General features: G+C 55.1%; 2 protein-coding genes across 5 annotated transcripts; one reads left to right on the top strand and one right to left on the bottom strand.

Annotated features, from left to right (window-relative positions):
- Positions 1 to 216: 216 nt before the first annotated feature.
- On the bottom strand, positions 217 to 14,129 carry RRP9 (ribosomal RNA processing 9, U3 small nucleolar RNA binding protein). 3 transcript variants are annotated; one of them, XM_017858834.1, is made up of 17 exons: positions 14,076 to 14,122; positions 13,945 to 13,992; positions 12,581 to 12,641; positions 9,613 to 9,695; positions 6,151 to 6,257; positions 5,735 to 5,802; positions 5,614 to 5,655; positions 5,208 to 5,334; positions 4,449 to 4,573; positions 4,275 to 4,367; positions 3,681 to 3,781; positions 2,127 to 2,261; positions 1,982 to 2,044; positions 1,420 to 1,565; positions 1,261 to 1,340; positions 496 to 569; positions 217 to 387 (listed from the first exon to the last, which is right to left on the bottom strand). In XM_017858834.1, the coding sequence occupies exons 4-17, from the start codon at positions 9,648 to 9,650 to the stop codon at positions 294 to 296; spliced, it is 1,293 nt and encodes a 430-aa protein (XP_017714323.1). In that variant the 5' UTR covers positions 9,651 to 9,695; positions 12,581 to 12,641; positions 13,945 to 13,992; positions 14,076 to 14,122; the 3' UTR covers positions 217 to 293. The 3 variants fall into 3 exon arrangements, with proteins under 3 accessions (XP_017714323.1, XP_017714322.1, XP_017714321.1); XM_017858833.1 differs by lacking the exon at positions 12,581 to 12,641 and having other exon boundaries at positions 14,076 to 14,129; XM_017858832.1 differs by lacking the exons at positions 12,581 to 12,641; positions 13,945 to 13,992; positions 14,076 to 14,122 and adding an exon at positions 9,968 to 10,291.
- PARP3 (poly(ADP-ribose) polymerase family member 3) lies at positions 10,534 to 17,082 on the top strand. 2 transcript variants are annotated; one of them, XM_017858831.1, is made up of 11 exons: positions 10,534 to 11,269; positions 11,577 to 11,758; positions 12,306 to 12,431; positions 12,603 to 12,791; positions 12,991 to 13,123; positions 13,211 to 13,437; positions 13,707 to 13,856; positions 14,065 to 14,151; positions 14,385 to 14,562; positions 15,951 to 16,106; positions 16,521 to 17,082. In XM_017858831.1, exons 2-11 carry the CDS (start codon positions 11,579 to 11,581, stop codon positions 16,688 to 16,690), a joined length of 1,596 nt encoding a protein of 531 aa, XP_017714320.1. In that variant the 5' UTR covers positions 10,534 to 11,269; positions 11,577 to 11,578; the 3' UTR covers positions 16,691 to 17,082. The 2 variants fall into 2 exon arrangements, with proteins under 2 accessions (XP_017714320.1, XP_017714319.1); XM_017858830.1 differs by having other exon boundaries at positions 11,572 to 11,758.
- Positions 17,083 to 19,854: the final 2,772 nt, after the last annotated feature.

The raw sequence follows: 19,854 nt of genomic DNA, 5'->3' as shown, positions 1-19,854 counted from the left end.
CTAGCCTGATGAGGTCGTGCAGGACACACAGGGACCAGAAGCCAGGAGCCAGTTGAGGTCTCCATCCCAAGTTCTTTGGAAAAGGATAACAGCCCTCAGGCTAGCAGAGGGGCAGAGCTAGGAGACTGCTGGAGTCCTGTCCCTCCCCAGGCCGCCTCCCACCCAGTCCCTGATGCAATCCCACCCCACCTCCGCCAAGAAGCTACAAGAGACAAGGCCCAAAAGAGGAGGCTTTTAATACAAAGAGGGTGGGGCATGGCCTGGGAAGGACTTAAATAAGGAGGGTAAGAGTGTCAGGAACCAGCAGCTGGGGGTACAGGGACCCTGCGGAGTGGTATGATGCAGACAGAATTCCGAGCCTCTTTGATTCTCCACCATCGGCCAAGCCTGCAGATAGCGCAAGAAGCAGTTGAGACTCGGCCCAGTCTCCACCCCATTTCCACCCAGCTGTCCAGCCTGCACCACCTTACCTGAACCCTTGAGGGCCACACGTACCTGTGCTCTTGCCCCACCCCAGCCACTAGGAAGTCCCCAGAGCTGGAGAACTTGAGGCTGTTGATAAAACCCACCTGAGCAGAGAGAGAGACAACACAGAAAGACATTAGAATGCCCCTCCACCACCGTCCTCAGCATCACAGTCAAGGGCCAGGCCTTACCAGGCCTGGGTTAAATCCCTGCTCTGCCTCCTGCCACCTGGTGACACAGGCCAGTCCTTCACCTGTTGGGGCCTCAGCCTCCACATCTGCGAGATGGGGGTAAGCAGAGCACAGGGCTAGCAGTGAGTTTGTGAGGATGAAGGAGGCAGTGTACACCAAGTATGGCCTGAGGCTGGCTCCTGGTGGTGGGGCCCTGGAGACCCCATGACTGTCCCCATTGACCTAGACCCTGCATTCTCAGCACACATCACTGACAGATCCTGCCACCCTCCCCCAGGTCACCCGAGTGTGGACAGTAGGGTCCACATGCTCTAGCCTGGCACCCAATCTGGCACCAGCGGTGCAGAACCCATCACAGGGCCAGGTCTCCATGCCTCTGCCCATGCTGCTCCTGACTTGTACCCCAGCACCCTGGACAGGGCCTAGGATAGGAAGCAGAGCAGAGCGGGGAAAGTGAGGAGGGTTCCTGCCAGGCCCTGTGCTACGAGCTGGCCCTGCCCTGAGAAGGTTCCCTTCTGGCAGGAAGACAGACCTTAAAGAGCTAATTCCAGGGGCCTCAGCAGTGTGGCAGAGACAGGCTGAGCATTCAAGCCTACTTACTCACCAGGGGAATGTCGCAGAGAAGGTCAAGCTGCCGGAAGCCTTCCCCACACTGCCAAAGCCGCACGCAGGAGCTGTGGGAGCCTGGGGAGACGAGAACAGTGAGCAACCCCCGCACCGGCCCACCCGGCGACCCCTCCTCCCTGCCTCTCAGGGCACCCACCTGTAGCCACGAGATCTGTGTTGAGGACGGCTGCCACCGACGATATCCAGAAGGGTTGCTCCAGGCCTGGCTCTCCCCGCAGCCCGTGAGCTTCACGCTGCAGGGCAAGTGGTCGCTTCTTGGAGAGGCCCCACAAGGCCACAGAGCTGTAGACAGGGAGGGAATACAGCAGTGAGGGGGCCAGAGGCAGAAAAGGCCACACGTGTAACACAAAGGATTAATGCTTGAGGGGATGGGTACCCCATTTCCCATGACGTGATTATTACGTACTGCATGCTGTATCAAAACATCTCAAGTACCCCATAAATACATACACCTAAGTACCCACAGAAAATTTTTTTTAATTCTAAAAAAAAAGAAGAAAGGCCACATGACAGGAAGGGATCAACAGCACACAGCCCAGACAAGGTCATCTGAGCTCTCTGCCTCAGCATCCTCATCTATGAAAAGAAGTTACAACAGCTCCCCCACTGGGGGTGCCCTGAGGCAAGCTCAGGGCCCCATGGGCAGCCAGCGCTCGGGAGCAGAAGCCGTGGCCAGAGACATCCAAAGGAGCTCTTACCCATCGTCCGCGCCAGACACCATGTGCTCCTCATTGATTAGGTGGATGCAGTCGATGGAGCCCCTGAAGAAAGGGGCTGTGAGGGGCGTGGCCCAAGCCCACCCCCAACCCATGTAGCCCCCACTGGCACGGCAGGCCACCTTACTGGTGGCCATAGAAGACAAGCTGGGACTCCTCGGGGATCTTCCACACACGTACAGTCCCATCCCGGCCCCCAGCCGTCACACAGCACTCCCGGCTCAAGGCATCCAGAGCAGCCACTGTGTCCTGGTGTCCAAAGCTGGAGGGCCAGACACAGCAGGATGGGGTACTGCGTGAACTCGCACTGTACACTCACACACCCTCTCCCACGGGGCCATCCACATACCCTCTCCCATACACACTCACACACCCTCTCCCACGCCATCCACATACCCTCTCCCCATCACACTCACGGGCGGGTGGGACGCCATCCACATACCCTCTCCCATACACTCACACGACCCCTCCACGCCATCCACATACCCTCTGCCCATTACACACTCACAAAACCCTCTCCCACGCCATCCACATCCCTCTTCCCATACTCACACAGCCCTCTCCCACGCCATCCACATACCCTCTCCATTCACACTCACACACCCTCTCCCACGCCATCCACATACCCTCTCCCATTACACACTCACACACCCTCTCCCACGGGCCATCCCACAGGTACCCTCTCCATACACTCACACACCCTCTCCACGCCAGTCCACATACCCTCTCCTCATACACTCACACACCCTCTCCCACGCCCATCCCACACTACCCTCTCCCCATACACTCACACACCCTCTCCCACGCCATCCACATACCCTCTCCCATACACACTCACACACCCTCTCCCACGCCATCCACATACCCTCTCCCATACACTCACACACCCTCTCCCCCCATCCACATACCCTCTCCCATACACTTCACACACCTCTCCCACGCCATCCAATACCCTCTCCCATACACTCCACACACCCTCTTTCCCAGCCATCCACATTACCCTCATCCCCATACACATCACACACCCTCTCCCACCCATCCACCATACCCTCTCCCATACACACTCACACACCCTCTCCCACGCCATCCCACATACCCTCCCCATACACATCACCACACCCTCTCCCACGCCATCCACATACCCTCTCCCATTTACACTCACACACCCTCTCCCACGCCTCACATACCCTCTCCCCATGACACTCACACACCCTCTCCCACGCCAATCCACATACCCTCTCCCCATACCACTCACACACCCTCTCCCACCCATCCACATACCCTCTCCATACACACTTCCACACCCTCTCCCCGCCATCCAACAGTTACCCTCTCCCATACACCCACTCACACACCCCTCTCCCGCCATCCACATACCCTCCCCATTACACACTCACACACCCTCTCCTTTACGCCCATGCCACATACCCTCTCGGCATACACTCAACACCCTCTTCCCACCGCATCCACATACCCTCTCCCATTACCACACTCACACACCCTTCTCCCACGCATCCACATACCCTCTCCCATACCACACTCACACACCCTCTCCACGCCATCCACATACCCTCTCCCCATACACTCACACACCCTCTCCCACGCCATCCACCATACCCTCTCCCATACACACTCAACACCCTCTCCACCATCCACATACCCTCTCCCATACACACTCACAAGTGTCTCCACGTAGGAGTTCTCCGCCACATTCCACACCTTCACGGAGCGATCGTGCGATGTGCTGTAGAGCTGGTGGGTGCCTCTGCGGAACGCCAGCCCCTAAGGGTGCATGGGGAGAGGACAAAGGGGACCTGGACTACAGCAGGCAAGAGACAGTTCAGGCCCAGGGAGGACTTCCCAAAAAGCAAGCCATGTAGCATGTCCTGTGAGGCACTTTTGTGCAGCCCAGCTGTATTGCTCAGGTTGGAGTGCAGTGGTGCGATCATAGCTCACTGCAGCCTCCATCTCCTGGGCTCAAATGATCCTCCATCTCAGCCTCCCAAAGTCCTAGGATTATAGGCAAAAGCCACCACACCCCGCCCAGAGGCAGCTTCTCAAGGCCCTCCCTGATTCCTGAGCAAGCTCAGCCTGGTCTCCCCCAGCTCCTCTCCATCCCTCTAGACCATTTATGTACTTTACAGCACCACTCACTACCCACTCGCTACCCCAGGATGCAGGTTCTCTGAGGACGGGGACCCCAGAAGCCAGCACTGAGCCTAGAACACTAGCATGTGCCCGCTAAAGATCCACTGGGGTAGACCCAGCTCCTCACCGACACTGCATCCCGGTGTCCTGTGAAGGTGTACAGGTGCTGGCAGCTCTGGGCCTCCCAAATGAGAATGAGCTTGCTGCGGTCACCCGAGGCCTGCAGGGATGAAGACAATGACCACAGGCACCCACCGTGCACCAGACCTCCCACCTGCCCCCAGGGCCAACCTGGCCTTACAAGGTACTTGCCGTCGGAGGAGATGGCCATGCAGAGGACATGGCTGCTGTGGCCAGAGGGTTTTCCCTCGGCACCCTTTTTGGCTCGAGGAATCACATGAAGCTTCCGTCCACTCTCCACGCTCCCTGCCATTGGGGATGGGGGAGAAACTACTGGGATGGGGGACTAGGGCTGGCTGGTAACCTCCCTCAAGGGGCAGCATGGAAAGAAGAGCCATGGCAAAGGTCCCAGACTCCGCCAGAAGACCTGGCTCAGCCACCATGAGCCTCCGGACAAGCTGCCTCAGTTTCCTCATCTATGAAGAGGGACATTAGTGCCAAACAGCAGCCATGAAGCCCAAAGAAGAGAAGAGATGCACAAGGGCTTTGGGATTGATGGTGTGAGCTCTCCTGTTACTACAGCGGGTGGAGAAGGAACTGCTCAGCCAGCAACAGATGGGAACGCAGGAGGACCGAGCACTCAATCCAAGGACTGCACAGCCTCAAATGTCTTCTAGTCCAACCACCCACCTGCGGCATTAATTCCCATTAAATCATCTTCCTGACTTTGCCAGAAGGTCACTAGGGACAGGGAGCTCATAAGCCCTGCTGCTGGGCAGCAGCTTCCACTGTCACCCAGAGAGCACCTCTAGGGCAGCAAACCTGCTTCCAGAGACTTCTCCACTTCAGGGCTCAGCCTGCCGTGGACCACTCCCACTGCCCTGACCGGCCCTCCCAGATTTTCCCTGAGGGCTGCAGCCCCTCCCAGGCACTCACTCACACTTAATGATGGTGCAGTCTTTGGCGGCAGAGAAGATGGCCGAGTCATCGGGGGTGATGACCAAACATGTGACAGAGAGCTGGTGCCCCCGTAAAACACGAATGTCAGCTGAGGCTGGGGCCTGGATCTGGGCAGACAGGTGCTGGGTCACTGCGGCTAGTGGCATAAAGGCACCACTCCACCAACCCCACCATGCAGTGTTGGCCTTTCCTACCCAGGCCAGAAGGAAAACAAGACCCAAGGCTACAAGGACCAGCTCCTTCCCTGACCGGATAGGCCCAAGTGTCCACCAAGTTCCAGAGCAAAGACTCCCACACACTGAGCCCACACTGAGCCACCTGCCCACCAGCCCAGGTGGGGTCCCCAACTCCCTCTAACCTTGTACCGAAGTACCATGCCTACTCACCTCCTTTGCCACCGACTTCTGCAGCCTGCCCCTCTGCTCGAGCTGCACGGAGAAGAAATGGATGAGACCCTGGGAGCAGATCAGCTCCACCCCCGCCCTCCCCAACTCTCCCTCCACTTACCACATCCTCCTTCAGGCGCCCTGCCACCTGATCCTCCTCAAATGCACGGGCCTCAGCCTTCTCCTCCTCTGCGCAGGACAGACCAGACCAAGTAAACTGAGGCTGAGATGCCTCTTTCCCCTTCCATCCCACTGCCGCAGGGCAGGGTGATGTGGGAAGCTCCAGCTGCCTCAGCAGAGGGGAGGGCGGGCTGGAGGGTTTCCTCCTGCCTTTACTTATCGGATCAGCCCCCTGCAGCCTCCCCAGGAGGCCCATGAGAGCTCCTGGCCACCCCCACAGAGCAGCCAGCACTGACAGCCCGGGTACCCACTGGAAACCCATGTCAGTCACCCATCAAGTGGCTGGGGTTGCAGCAGCGGGCAGCAGAACAGCACAGGCACAAGCCCTGCCCATGACTAGCCTGCCCACTGGCTCACCTTGCTGACGGAGCTGCTCTAGGTAGAGCTTGGCCAAGCGCAGCTTCTTTTCCTGTGCAGTTTCCTCCAGCTCTTCCTCCTCCTCTTCAGGCTTCCTTGGAGCTAGGCTTTGGGCAGGAAGGGGCTGGGTCTGAGGGGCTCACCTTGTTCCTGTGGCCACTAGGATCGTGCCTTCTGAATGCTCGCCCTGCCATCCAACCTTTCCCATTCCCTGCCAGCCCACATGGCCGGTGACTACACAGCAGAAAACTGAAGGATGTGACTCCCCAAACTAAAAGGCCCCACTCAGTGCCCCACGTAGGGGGGGAAACAGACCCAAATCCCAAAGAGATCACTAAAGACTCTCAACTCTGGGGGAAAGAGGAGGCTTCCAAGAGAAACCAGGCTTCCAAAAGAAATCAGGTCACATACAAAGAGTCAGGAACCAACATGCTCGGGCATCTCAACAGCAATATTGAGAATAAGAAGACAAAGGAGCCTCACACACAAACCTTTGAAGGAATACACTGACCCCTAAAATGCCATACCCAGTCAAACAATCAACGACGACACTGCCACGTATGCAAAGTGCCACAGAACTTTCTCCCTCTTTCTTAAGAAGGATAGAGGATGTGCTCCCCAAACAAGAGGGTAAACTTGGAAAGAGAAGGGAAGGGATACCAGAAACCAGAGATGCGACACAGAGAGCAGAAAAGATGACACCATCCCCAGACATGACGGGGGCAGTCTCGATCAGATCCATGGATCCACCAGGCAGACACACCAGGACTGTCATCACCACAGCACCATCCTTTACCCTGGGAACAAGGTTTCAAGTGAACCTTGACCGTTTGGGGATTGACCCTTACTGATGAAGGTACTGCTTTCCCTTCCATGACCCAGCCCTCGTGACCAGCTGAGAGTACTCACTTCACTCAAAGATAGGTCCTGCTTTGACCTGCTCCTGGGAGCTGGGGGTAGGTCATGGGCACTCAGATGCAGAGAATCCAGGGCAGCCCATTCCCTCTGATCATGTGCCTGCAGACATCTAGTCTCTGTCCACTCCCCTAACCGGGTTTCCCAGGACTCACTTGTAATCCTGCCCCTGACTTCCCCAGAAGGGACCTCGAAAACTCTCAGCAAAGCCAAAGCTGGACCATGCCCCAGAAATAATTCAGTGCCCTGTGCCTGGCAAGCCTTCAGCCAACAGGGCTGGTGCTGCCCTTCCCTTACACAGCCAAGAGACCTGTGTTAACTTCAGACTTCTACTCAGTTTCACCACACCAATCAATCTATTGTTGAAGGATTCATACGCATGAGGCAGAACGCTAAAGAAACGCAAGGGAAGACACACTATGATTCCATTTACAGGATATGCTAGAAAATGCACGACTCCAGGGGCAGTGGTTAGCAGAGACTGGGGAAGAGGGAGAGGGGCTGACTACGAAGGAGCAGGAGGAATTTTGGAGGGTGATAAAACCCTTTATCTTCAGGGTAGCGGTGGTCACAGGACTGTGTGTTTGTCAAAATTCACTGAACTATAACTTTAAAAAGTGAATGGTACTGTATGTAAACTATACCTAAATGGAAAATACTAATTTTTTAAAAGAAGAGCAAAGAAACCAAAAAAATGATTAACTCAAGTTAGGAATGACAGTTGGGGGTTCTAAGTTTCTGCAAATGTTCTAGTTCTTAACCTAAGTGGTAAGTGTACAGAGATTCACCAATTTACCACTACTCTCTGTAGTACAAATACATCTCGTTCATTCTTCTGCATCTAACACACTTCACAACACAACATTCTAAAAATATTTAAAAGCACTTAGCCACACTAGTCTGTCACACACTCACCCACAATAACCTTTGGATTAAGAAAAATACATTAATGGATGGGTGTGGTGGCTCACGCCTATAATACCAGCACTCTAGGAGGCTAAGGTGGGTGGATCACTTGAGGTCAGGAATTTGAGACCAGCCTGGCCAACATGGTGAAACTCCATCTCTACTAAACATACATAATTAGCCAGGCATGGTGGTGCAGGCCTATAATCTCAGCTACTCAGGTGGCTGAGGCAGAAGAACCACTTGAACCTGGGAAGCAGAGGTTACAGTAAGCCAAGATCACACCACTGCACTCCAGCCTGGGCAACAGAGTGAGACTGCCTCAAAAACAAAAACAAAAAAAAGTACATTAAGTCTTTCTGTGAGCAAATTAAGGCAACACATACTCAATCTTAGAAGAGAGGTTCTAAAGTCAGCTCACAGGGAAGGCACTAGGATTCTCTGGTCCAAGAGCCTCCCACCCACAGGGTCAGGCCTGACCCCTTGCCTGACCCTTTGAAATCCTGCAAGCAACCACACCCATCACTTGCAGAAATGAGGGAGGCATTCAAAGCCCTCTACAATTTGCATGCACCTATGACCAGCCCTCCTGTTTTTGTGTGTGTGTGTGTTTTTTAGAGACAAGGTCTTGCTCTGTCACCCAGACTGGAGAGCAGTGCATGATCATAGTTCACTGCAGCTTCAACTTCCTAGGAAGGGATCCCCCAACCTTAGCCTCCCGAGTAGTTGGGACTACAGGTGCAGACCACCATACCCAGCTAACTTTTTTTATCTTTGTACAGACAAGATCTCGCTATGTTGCCCAGGCTGGTCTCAAACTCCCGACCTCAAGCAATTCTCCCACCTTGGCCTCCCAAAGTGCTGCGATTACAGGCGTGAGTTACCAGGCCCAGCCCCCTTCCTTCTTTCCTAGTGCCCATTCTGGCACACTTACACCTCAGACTTTCCTCTGATCCCTGAATGCCTTCCCTACCTCTCCATGACAGACTCCTCTTCATCTCTCAAGACCCTATTTAAATGTCCCTCCTCTGTTCCCAGAACACACAGCTATAAGATACACATCTCACCACAACACTGTCTTCACCTGCCTGCCTACCTTTGCTGTTCCCTGAAGGCCTTCCCTACCTCTCCGTGAAAGACTCCTCCTCATCTCTCAAGACGCTATTTAAAAGTCCCTCCTCTGTTCCCAGAACACACAACTATAAAATACACATCTCACTACAACACACTCTCTTCACCTGCCTGCCTATCTCTGCATTTCCAACAGTAAAGACAGTGCCTGGCGCGTTAAGAGACGGGGAGTCCAGTAATTGTGAAATTGCAGGAAAACTGGCAAGGGAAGAGAGATGCAAGAAATACTTGACAGCTTTGTTCTGGTTTCCTGCAATTTCACAATCAGTCCAGTCCCTGCCAAAGACTAAGGAGGTCTCAATGGCCTCGGATTGGGGCCTAGGGTCCTTCCCACCCAGAGACCTCGCAGAAACGAGACTGCAGGACCAGAAACTAAAGGAAAGAGCCACGATCTCAGAGCCAAGGGCCAGAGTCTTGGGTTCTAGGCGCAGCTCTGCTCGGACTCACTGAGTCTTCCATACACCATGGGCCTCAGTTTTCCCTCCCACTACGTGCAAAAGAATAGCTCACCTCTCGCTCTCAGAGTCGCTGGAGATCTCCTCATTCATTTTGCCGCCACCCTTGGATTTGCCCCTGTTCCCCGCAGAGTCGGCCTGGGAATTATACGGTCCTTTCTTTGGTTAGGGGTCCCGACCACGCTGGCATGACCAAGGGCCCCCTCGGGTCCCTCAGAACCCCAGAACTGGGAAAGGCGGTGGCTCCCGGGTTAAGCGCACGGCTTTCTAGGATTTGGCCCGCGGAGAGAGGGACGAAGCTGAGTCCAGCAGGGATCCTGGGGGAAGGGCCCGGACCCAGGTCCCCTGGATGGGATGACGGTTGTCCCAGTAGCAGGGCTGACCGCGGGCCTCAGAAGCGCCATGCTCACCTTTCGCCGCCGCTTGCCGGCCCCCGCGCCAGCCCCGGCCCCAGAGGCCGGCTTTCCCCGCTTACGAGCTCCAGCCGTTGCCGACATGCTGCCCACCAGGTGTGTAGCAGCAGCCGCCGGGGAACTCACGTGGCAGCTGAACCCTCCCAGCTCCCCAGCCGCATGGCAAGACCCCGCGTCCTGATAGGCTTCCACCGCCCGCCGGGCCCCGCCTCCTACTGCTCCATTGGGTCCTTAGGCAGGCTCTGCCTCGCCCCCAAGCACCCATAGGATGCACGCTTGTGGCCCCGCCTCCTGAAGTTCCTAGGCTCCCGCACCAGGCTCGAGTAGGAAGCCCGCATCTCCCGGGCGCTTCCGGCCTGAAGCTGTGGCGCTTGCGCTCTGCTGCTGGCCGACTTCGAAGTCGGAGGAAGAGCCTTCTCTGTGTTTGCGCGCCTTGGCCGCTGGGGGGCGCCAGAGACGCGGAGTCCTTTCGCGTTCTAGAGCGTGACTCCTCCCCTCCTTGGGCAGCCCGGCACTAGACCCAGCGGGGATCCAAGCAGCCCCGGGGAGAGGGAGGCTGCGTCGTTACCCGGGCCCAATGTCACTGGGCGACTGGCAGATGCGTGCTGCAGGCCCCGGCCACCGGAGCAGCGCTACGGATGCGACTGCCCTGGCCTTGGATATGCCAGATCGAGTGTCCACCCGTCCGTGGGACTGGTCGCCTGACTCGGCCTGCCCCAGCCTCTGCTTCACCACACTGGTGGCCAAATAGCCGATGTCTAATTCCCCACACAAGCTCATCCCCGGCCTCTGGCGATTGTTGGGGAATTCCCTCCCTAATTCACTCCTAAGGCTCATAGAGAGTTGTTAGACCTGGAACTGCCCAGGTTGGCGCACACAACCAGGTGGGGTGGCAGCCAAGACCTCTCCCATGTCCCTGCTTTTCTTAGGTGAGTGTCCTACGGTCCTGCCCACAGCCCTCCGCAGGGCAGGGCAGGGCAGGGCAGGGCAAGTCCTGGTGGGACTGGCCTTTGCCCTCTGGCAGTTCAAGACCACTGATCTGGAGTTCTGGCTCCTCAGAACTCTTGAGTCTATTGGGAAGGACCAGCCTGGCCTTCCCAGCACTGGATTCTAAGCTCCGGGAGGATAAATCTGGCCCCAAGAATCCTGCTCCCAGGAGCCTCTGCCCACCCTCCCCCATAGCTCGGTGACTCAGCCCGGCAACCATGCCAGGGCTGAACTAGCTGACACAGTGGGAGGAGCCCTGAAGTGGAAGACAGAGATCCTTCTTTCACTTTCCCTACCCCTCAGGACACACAGGTGAGCTGGAGAGGGTAGGGAGCCAGGCAGACCCTGTTGACCCGAGTGGGCAGACTGGACAGAGTCCTAATCTTGCACTTGGGACTGGGGAAAGGGGCGTTTCTGAGTGACAAATAGCCGGGTGTGGTCTGGGACTGGGAATGCTGTCAGGGTGGACAGAGGATGCAGTGGGAGGCCACCGAAGGGCCAGCCTGGGGTGGGGCAAGTTGATGCTGTGCTGACCCAGGGTGGGGATGGGGAGTGAGAGTGGGTCGTTAGGGATGAGGAGACCATGGAGGCCTAAGGGCCTCTCTGTGCCCTAGGACAGCCATGGCTCCAAAGCGGAAGTGCCCGGTACAGACTGAGGGCCCTGAGAAGAAGGGCCGGCAGGGGGGAAGGGAGGAGGACCCCTTCCGCTCCACCGCTGAGGCCCTCAAGGCCATGCCCGCAGAGAAACACATAATCCGTGTGGATCCAACATGTCCACTCAGCAGCAACCCTGAGACCCAGGTGAGCTGCAGTCCCCAGTCAGGCCCAGAGCCTGCCCGCTGATAAGCACAAACACACCCAGGCCACCCCCTTAGGGCTCAGTTCTGGTTTTGGAGCCCAAATGCCCCCAGTAAGCGCCAGAGCAAGGCCATGTTCTCCTGACCCTAGATGTCAGGGCTGTGTCCCATCAGGTCCAGGCAGGTCACGTCTGCCCTTCAGACCCCATGCAGGCCTCCCCCCACCACACTTAGGGAAAGGCTCTGACTATATCAGTCTCCTGTGTGCTCGCCCATGTCCCCTCAGGGCAGAGCCATGTCCCTCTCAGATTCCCCCATTCAGGGCCCAGTTGTGTGCCCCTGAACTCCCCACACCCCCATGTCAGGGTTTAGCCATGTCCTCTCACACCACATCCCCGAGGGAAGAGCAGTGACCACCCAGGCTTCCAAGACAGGGTCCCTCTGACTCCCACTGCTGTTGGACTCCTGTCCCCATCAGAGCCCTCTCGGTGTGCAGCCAGGCACCCCATCTGACCCCAACCAGACTGCCCCCCACCTCCCCTCTGGCCCAGGTGCATGAGGACTACGACTGCACCCTGAACCAGACCAACATCGGGAACAACAACAACAAGTTTTACATCATGCAGCTGCTCCAAGATGGCCACCGCTTCACCTGCTGGAACCGCTGGGGCCGTGTGGTGAGTGCCCCGCCTGCTCTGCACATACTCCACAGGGTCCCCAAAAGGCCACAGCTACTGAGTGGGGGGGGCACACCCAACTGTCCCGGGGCACTCAGCACAGGGCCTGGCCCAACACACAGGCCAGCAAATGTTGATGGTGGACATACCCCTGAAGGCTGTCGGTTTCAGGGAGAGGTAGGCCAGTCGAAGATCAACCACTTCACAAGGCTAGAAGATGCAAAGAAGGACTTTGAGAAGAAATTTCGGGAAAAGACCAAGAACAAGTGGGCAGAGCGGGACAGCTTTGTGTCTCACCCGGGCAAGTATACACTTATCGAAGTACAGGGAGAAGATGAGGCCCAGGAAGCTGTGGTGAAGGTGAGATGGCCAGGGAAGGTGGGCGGGCCCTAGGCTGAGGGAGGGGACTGGTTGGAGAGTCCCCGTTGGTTGGGCTTTGCCACTGCCCAGCTGCGCAGCCTCAGCCACAGAACTCCCTTCTGGCCTCAGGCTGGCCGGTCTCTGTCTGGTGTCACGCCCTGCCCAGCTGCTCCTGCCCACATGTGCCCTCTATCTTCAGGTGGATGGAGGCCCAGTGAGGACTGTGGCTAAGCAGGTGCAGCCCTGCTCCCTGGACCCAGCCACGCAGAAGCTCATCACTAACATCTTCAGCAAGGAGATGTTCAAGAACACCATGGCCCTCATGGATCTGGGTGAGGGGTGAGAGGCAGGCAGAGTGGCAGGGGCTTCAGGGTGGCAGGGCTGTGGGGCTGAGTGTCCCCACTCCCCTGTCCCTCCAGATGTGAAGAAGATGCCCCTGGGAAAGCTGAGCAAGCAACAGATTGCACGAGGCTTTGAGGCCTTGGAGGCTCTGGAGGAGGCCCTGAAAGGCCCCGCGGATGGTGGCCAAAGCCTGGAGGAGCTGTCCTCCCACTTTTACACTGTCATCCCGCACAACTTCGGCCGCAGCCAGCCCCCGCCCATCAACTCCCCTGAGCTTCTGCAGGCCAAGAAGGACATGCTCCTGGTGAGGTCTGGCAGGGGTGCGGGCAGGCAGTGGGGCAGTGAACAGACAGCCTAGGCGAGCAAGATGAGGTACAGGTAGCCGAGAAGGCCCACAGGGATGGATTGCCTGGGCAGGCTGACAGACAGGTGGGGAAGGCCAGGCAGACAGATAGGGTGGGAAGGGAGATGTGGATACACAGTTTGGGTGGCTGCAGTACCAGTTGTGTGAGAGAGGATAGGGGAGTCCAGAGGTCAAGTGGGAAGACAAGCTGCCAGGGCCCATCATCCTAGGTGCTGGCAGACATCGAGCTGGCCCAGGCCCTGCAGGCAGCCCCTGAGCAGGAGAAGATGGTGGAGGAGGTGCCGCACCCCCTAGACCGACACTACCAGCTTCTCAAGTGCCAGCTGCAGCTGCTAGACTCTGGAGCACCTGAGTACAAGGTGAGTTAGACCCCATAGAGGGGCCAGGCTATCAGTGGACACCGTCCCTCTGCCCACCTGCCCTTGAGGTGCCCAGAGGAATACTCACCCTCAGCTTTCCCTTCTTGTGTCTCCAGGGCCTGAGGAGGGCTTGGGACTGGAGAAAGAAAAGAAGGGGATTAGCTCCTGAGCCTCCCACCCTGGCAACCAGATTCTGCTCTCCCCACAGGTGATACAGACCTACTTAGATCAGACTGGCAGCAACTACAGGTGCCCTACTCTTCGACACGTCTGGAAAGTAAACCGAGACGGGGAGGTGAGGGAGGTTCCTCCACCCCCTCCCCCATCACCACTGTGCCTTAGGAAGATGTCCTTGGCTTATCTGCCCCTTAGCAAATCGTGTAGCAGCTCTGGTCAGTTTCTGCCGGCCATGAGTGCGTGTGAGTAAGCAGAGGGGCGCTAGGCCTTGGTCACACCTCTGAGCAGCAGGGCAAGGCACCTGAGTGCTTGGGTGGCAGGACTCCCATTTCTCACTTTCTCTCCACTCAGGAAGACAGATTCCAGGCCTACTCCAAATTGGGTAATCGGAAGCTGCTGTGGCATGGCACCAACACGGCCGTGGTGGCCGCCATCCTCACTAGTGGGCTCCGCATTATGCCACATTCTGGTGGGCGTGTTGGCAAGGGAATCTACTTTGCCTCAGAGAACAGCAAGTCAGCTGGCTATGGTGAGGTGCCCCTCTGGGCCAAGCCCTGGGAGGGTTGGCACTAAGGTGGATTGGGCCCAGTCCTTGCCCACTGGAAGCTCATGGTGAATCCAAGAGAGGAATCCTTTAATGGTTAATGACTATAGTGCTCAGTGGGTTGTCCTGGGCTTTGGCGGTGGGGTTCTTAGAGGAAGTGTCTGATGGTCAGGGATGGCTTCCTGGGGGAGGTGATACAGATAGGATGGGTTTACCAACCAGACCTGGGAGGGGGTAAAAGGGGAGCCTTTGAGCCAAGTGTGGTGGCACGCACCTGTAGTTCCATCTACTCAGGAGGCTGAGGCAGGAGGAGCGCTTGAGTCCACGAGTTTAAGGCTGCCATGAGCTATGATCACATTCTAGCCTGTGTGACAGAGCCAGACTCCATCTGAAAAAAATAAAAATAAAAAAGAGGAGATGTCAAGGCAAGGGGATGGGCAGAGAGGCTGGGAGGATATGAGGATGTGGCAGGTCAGGGCTTCCAAACACTTCCTGATACTGGAGCCCAGAGCAATGCCTAGTGGGGGCAGGGTGGGTTAGGGGCACAGAACGATTGATGAGGCTTTATCCAGAAAGTGATGGTGAGCCTAGCTGGACTTGTCTGTAGCAGGATCCCAGTGGCTACAGCTATGGAGACAGGGGCAGCAGCCAGAGGCTGAAGGGAGGCCATGCTCTCAGCCAGGCTGGATATGATGGGTGCCTGGCCCAAGGGCTGGGAGGTGCAGGGGAGGGAGCCCATGAGAGGTGCATGTAGGACGTGGGATGGGGAGTGTGTGGGAAAGAGTCAATGCTGTCTCCAGTGACTTCTGAGTTTCTGGCCAGGAGTGTCCTCACCAAAATGACCTCCCCAGACCAGCTCCTCAGCCCAGGTTGACCTCATCATTGGAGGCCAGCTGGCCAAGAGAGCAAGGACAAAGGATTCATCCCAGAACAGATGGGGCTGAAGTTCTAGAATGCCTGAGGTCACCAACAGCAAGGGGTCCACCAGGAGGGCAGAGGAGCTTAGGAAAGAGTGGCGGGGTGGAGGGCTCAGGAGAGCCAGGGCGAGGAAGTCCCAGGTAGGGGCTGATGAGGTCAGGAGCAAAGTCAGCAGAGCAGGCCAGGGAGAAAAGCCTTTGCCCCGGGTTTGGTCACTGGGAGGCCATTGCTGACCTTGGTAAGGACAGCAGAGGGTGCAGAGGCCTGGCCATAGGGAGCACAGTAAGGTGGGAGGGAGTGGGCCGGGACAAGGAGGGAGTGACGGCTGGAGGAGAGTGAGCCTTTTCTTGCTGGAGCAGCAAAGCCAGAAGGGATAACATCGCAGCAGAGAACGGCCCCGTGGGTCAGCAGGAGAAAGGCTGAGCTGCCCACTGGTGCCTCCCTGTGTTCTCCAGTTACTGGCATGAACTGTGGGGCCCACCATATCGGCTACATGTTCCTGGGTGAGGTGGCCCTGGGCAGAGAGCACCGTATCACCACGGACAACCCCAGCTTGAAGAGCCCACCTCCCGGCTTTGACAGTGTCATTGCCCAAGGCCACACCGAGCCTGGTGAGTCCTTGGAAGCTGGACAGTCCAAGGAGAGAGGTGGGGCTGAGCTAGGGGCTGGGACATTTTCAGGGAGGGGGCTGGGAAGAGGGACAAAAAGAAGCTTCCCTGCAGTCACTCAGTTTATCATTTGACAAATATCCACTGGTTCAACAAATCATTCCTGGGCATCCCGGAGGGCTTCAAAGAGAGGAGTCTTGACTGAACATTGAAGGATGAGTACGAGTTTCCCAGAGAGAAGTCGGGGCAGACACCGCAGGCAGAAGCCCCGGCCCCTGCAGTGGTTTGGAGGTGGGCAAGGTGGAAATGAGCAGGTGTGCCCTGTGACAGACGTGGAGAGCATAGGGGGCAGGACTTACTCGTAAGGCCAGGGACCAGTGACCCCTGGGCCATCCTGGCTCTTGCTGTGCCCTGCAGATCCAACCCAGGACACAGAGCTGGAGCTGGATGGCCAGCGAGTTGTGGTGCCCCAGGGCCAGCCTGTGCCCTGCCCAGAGTTCAGCAGCTCCACATTCTCCCAGAGCGAGTACCTCATCTACCAGGAGAGCCAGTGTCGCCTGCGCTACCTGCTGGAGGTCCGCCTCTGAGTGCCCGCCCTGTCCCCCGGGGTCCTGCAAGGCTGGACCGTGATCTTCAATCGTCCTGCATATCTCTGGTACCCCATATCACTCCTTTTTTTCAAGGATACAATACGTTGTTGTTAACTATAGTCACCATGCTGTACAAGATCCCTGAACTTATGCCTCCTGTCTAACTGAAATTTTGTATTCTTTGACCCACATCTGCCCAGTCCCTCTCCTCCCAGCCCATGGTAACCAGCATTTGACTCTTTACTTGTATAAGGGCAGCTTTTATAGGTGCCACATGTAAGTGAGATCATGCAGTGTTTGTCTTTCTGTGCCTGGCTTATTTCACTTAGCATAATGTGTACCATATTCACCCATGTTTTCACAAATGACAAGATTTCCTCCTTTTTTAAGGCTGAATGGTACTCTGTTATATGCACCACATTACCTCTATCCGTTCATCTATCAGCGGACACCAGGGTGCTTCCATATCTTGTGAATAGTGCTGCAGTGAACTGGGAAAGCAGACATCTCTTGAACATTCTGATTTCATCTCCCTTTGATGTATACCCAGTAGTGGGGTTTCTGGATCCATATCACCCCTTCTTACCAGGCTCCCCTGTGTCCCAGACGTCAATCCCTTCCCTCCAATCCCTGTTAGCCTTGATGTGGCTGTGGCCCCAGAGTCTTGCCTCCTGAAGTGATGGGTGTGGTAGGGGCGTATTACAGGGACACAGATGCAGCAGCCTACTCAAGGGGCACAGCTGAGAGTGGCTTGGATCCCACATCCACCCAGGCCGTCCATCCTGGCCTGGACTGCATGTCGGAGCCATGTGGTCACCAACGTAGGCTAAACTGCAGGCATGCGCAAGCAGCTTTCCTAAACGTGGTATTCTCTTGCCCCAACCTCTGCCTATCTGTGCCACTGTGCTGGGCCTGGGCCTCCAGCCACACTCCAGGGAGCGAGTGCTCACATCGGTTGATGTGGATCATGCACATACTCCTTGCCCTTCCTGGTCCATAACTGCAACAACCTGCTTCCTCCAATTGAGGCTTCCAGGGGGACCCCCACTGTCAACTCAGAGCTATTTGTCATCTGGGGACCCATGTGGTGATTCTGTCCTTTATCCCAGACATTGCCAGGTGAATCAAGCATTCCTCATGTCTTGGCACCAAACATCCCTTTGTGTCTTTTTTTTTTTTTTTTTGAGCCTGGGTCTTACTCTGTCACCCAGGCTGGAGTACAGTGGTGCAACCATTGCTCACTGCAGCCTCAGCCTCCCCAGGCTCAGGTGATCCTCCCACCTCAGCCTCCAGAGTAGCTGGGACCACAAGTACATGACACCACACCTGGCTAATTTTTGTGTTTTTTGTAGAGACCGAGTTTTGCCATGTTGCCCAGTTTGGTCTCAAACTCCAGGGCTCAGGTGACCCTCCTGCCTCTGCCTCCCAAAGTGCTGGGATTACAGGCGTGAGCCACTGCACACAGCCTCCTTTGTGTCTTAATCTAAATGTTACAAACAAGTTGAGCATATGTGAGAGGGGCACAGCTCTGCAATCATGAAAGGAGGCTGTTCAGACAGGAATGCCAGTGATCACCAGGCAGGTCATCCTATCCACAGACAAGGGGTGCCATTGCTGGAGCAGGCCAACATCCAGGCTAGGGTTGCACATTGCATTTAGTTGTTGTGTCTCTTTAGTCTCCTTTAATCTGAAAACACTCCTCAGTCTTTTTTTTTTTTTTTTCTTTTATAACTTTGACATTCTTGACACTTGAAGAATACAGGCCAGTTGTTTTATAGAATGTCTCTCAGTTTAGGTTTCTGTAATGCTTTGTCGTGATTAGATTTAGGTATTGCATGGGCAGGAACGCAACATAGATGATATGCCCTTAGGGAATTCCATCTGTAGGGGCATGGCCCATTCTTGGTGATGTTAAATAATTTTAATCATCCATTAAGGTGATGTCCACTATGTTTCTCCACTGTGAAGCTGCCATTTCTCCCTTTTGTAATTACTCAATAATCTGTGGGGAAATACTGTTGGGTGTAAATGTCCCTTTCCTCATCACCTTTCACCCACTAGCTTTAATATCCATCGATGATAACTGAAATCAACTACCTGAATCAATTTTTGCTAAGATGATTGCAAATGGTAGTTATCTAACTCCATCATTCCTTTTATATGTATTAGTTTACATTATCCTTTCTGTCTTTATTACAGTGTAGACTCATGGATTTTGATTTTATTCAGTGAGTTATAATCCATTACTGTCATTAGTTACTTTGATCCTCAAATTGTCCCAGATTTGGCCAGCACAAGGTCCCTTCTGTGTCCCGATCATTTTTTGAGCGCATCCTTTCTCTCTGGCATCACAAGATGTTCCAGGTTCATCTCATACAAACCTGGAATCAACTATTTCTCCGATGAGCCCTGGTTTCCTGGAGCAGGAAATGTTTAGAATCCAAGATCTGGGCAATAGATGTGCTCCTTGGTGCTGAGGTGTCATTGCTTTTAAGTCCTTTCAGCAAAGAGAGCTAAGGAATGTGTATATGTGGCTGGGCGCAGGGGCTGTCACCTGTAATCCCAGCACTTTGGGAGGCCAAAGTGGGAGGATCTCTTGAGCCCAAGAGTTCAAGGCTGCAGTGAGTTATGATTGCAACGCTACATTCCAGCCTGGATGACAGACTGAGACCCTGTCTCTTAAAAAATAAAAAAGGAAAAAAAAGAAAGGGGAGAGGGAATATGTATGTGTGAATAAATAACAAACACATCTGTCTATATGTATTTCTGCAGTTCCAATCAAACACCACAGAGTTCTTCCATTCTTCCCCAATTCCCTATTTCCTTGATTCTCAAACAGTAAGAACCTGGGTTTCCATCAACATCAATGTATCTACTTATTTGCTCAATCCTACACAAAAAGGAGTTTCAGAATTGCCATACCAATACCGTGTGAAAAACAAATGTTCTAAATAGAGCTTAAGATGTATCTGATCTTACTCAGTATTTTTTTTTTTTTTTGTCTTTATAGACTGAGGGTCCATGGTCAAAGTAACAGTTTGAATACAGGTTCAGTTGTTACTTGGATTGGTTCTTTCTCTTCAATGTAGTTATGTTATTCATTTGAAATACAGGTAGGCTCAGCCATTTCTGTCTACATTCTTCTTTGTTACTTTATTGTT

Source organism: Rhinopithecus bieti, unplaced genomic scaffold, assembly GCF_001698545.2.
Source record: "Rhinopithecus bieti isolate Rb0 unplaced genomic scaffold, ASM169854v2 scaffold_49243, whole genome shotgun sequence".
NCBI classification, from domain to species: Eukaryota; Metazoa; Chordata; class Mammalia; order Primates; family Cercopithecidae; genus Rhinopithecus; species Rhinopithecus bieti.
This window is presented reverse-complemented; position numbering and strand designations above follow the sequence as displayed.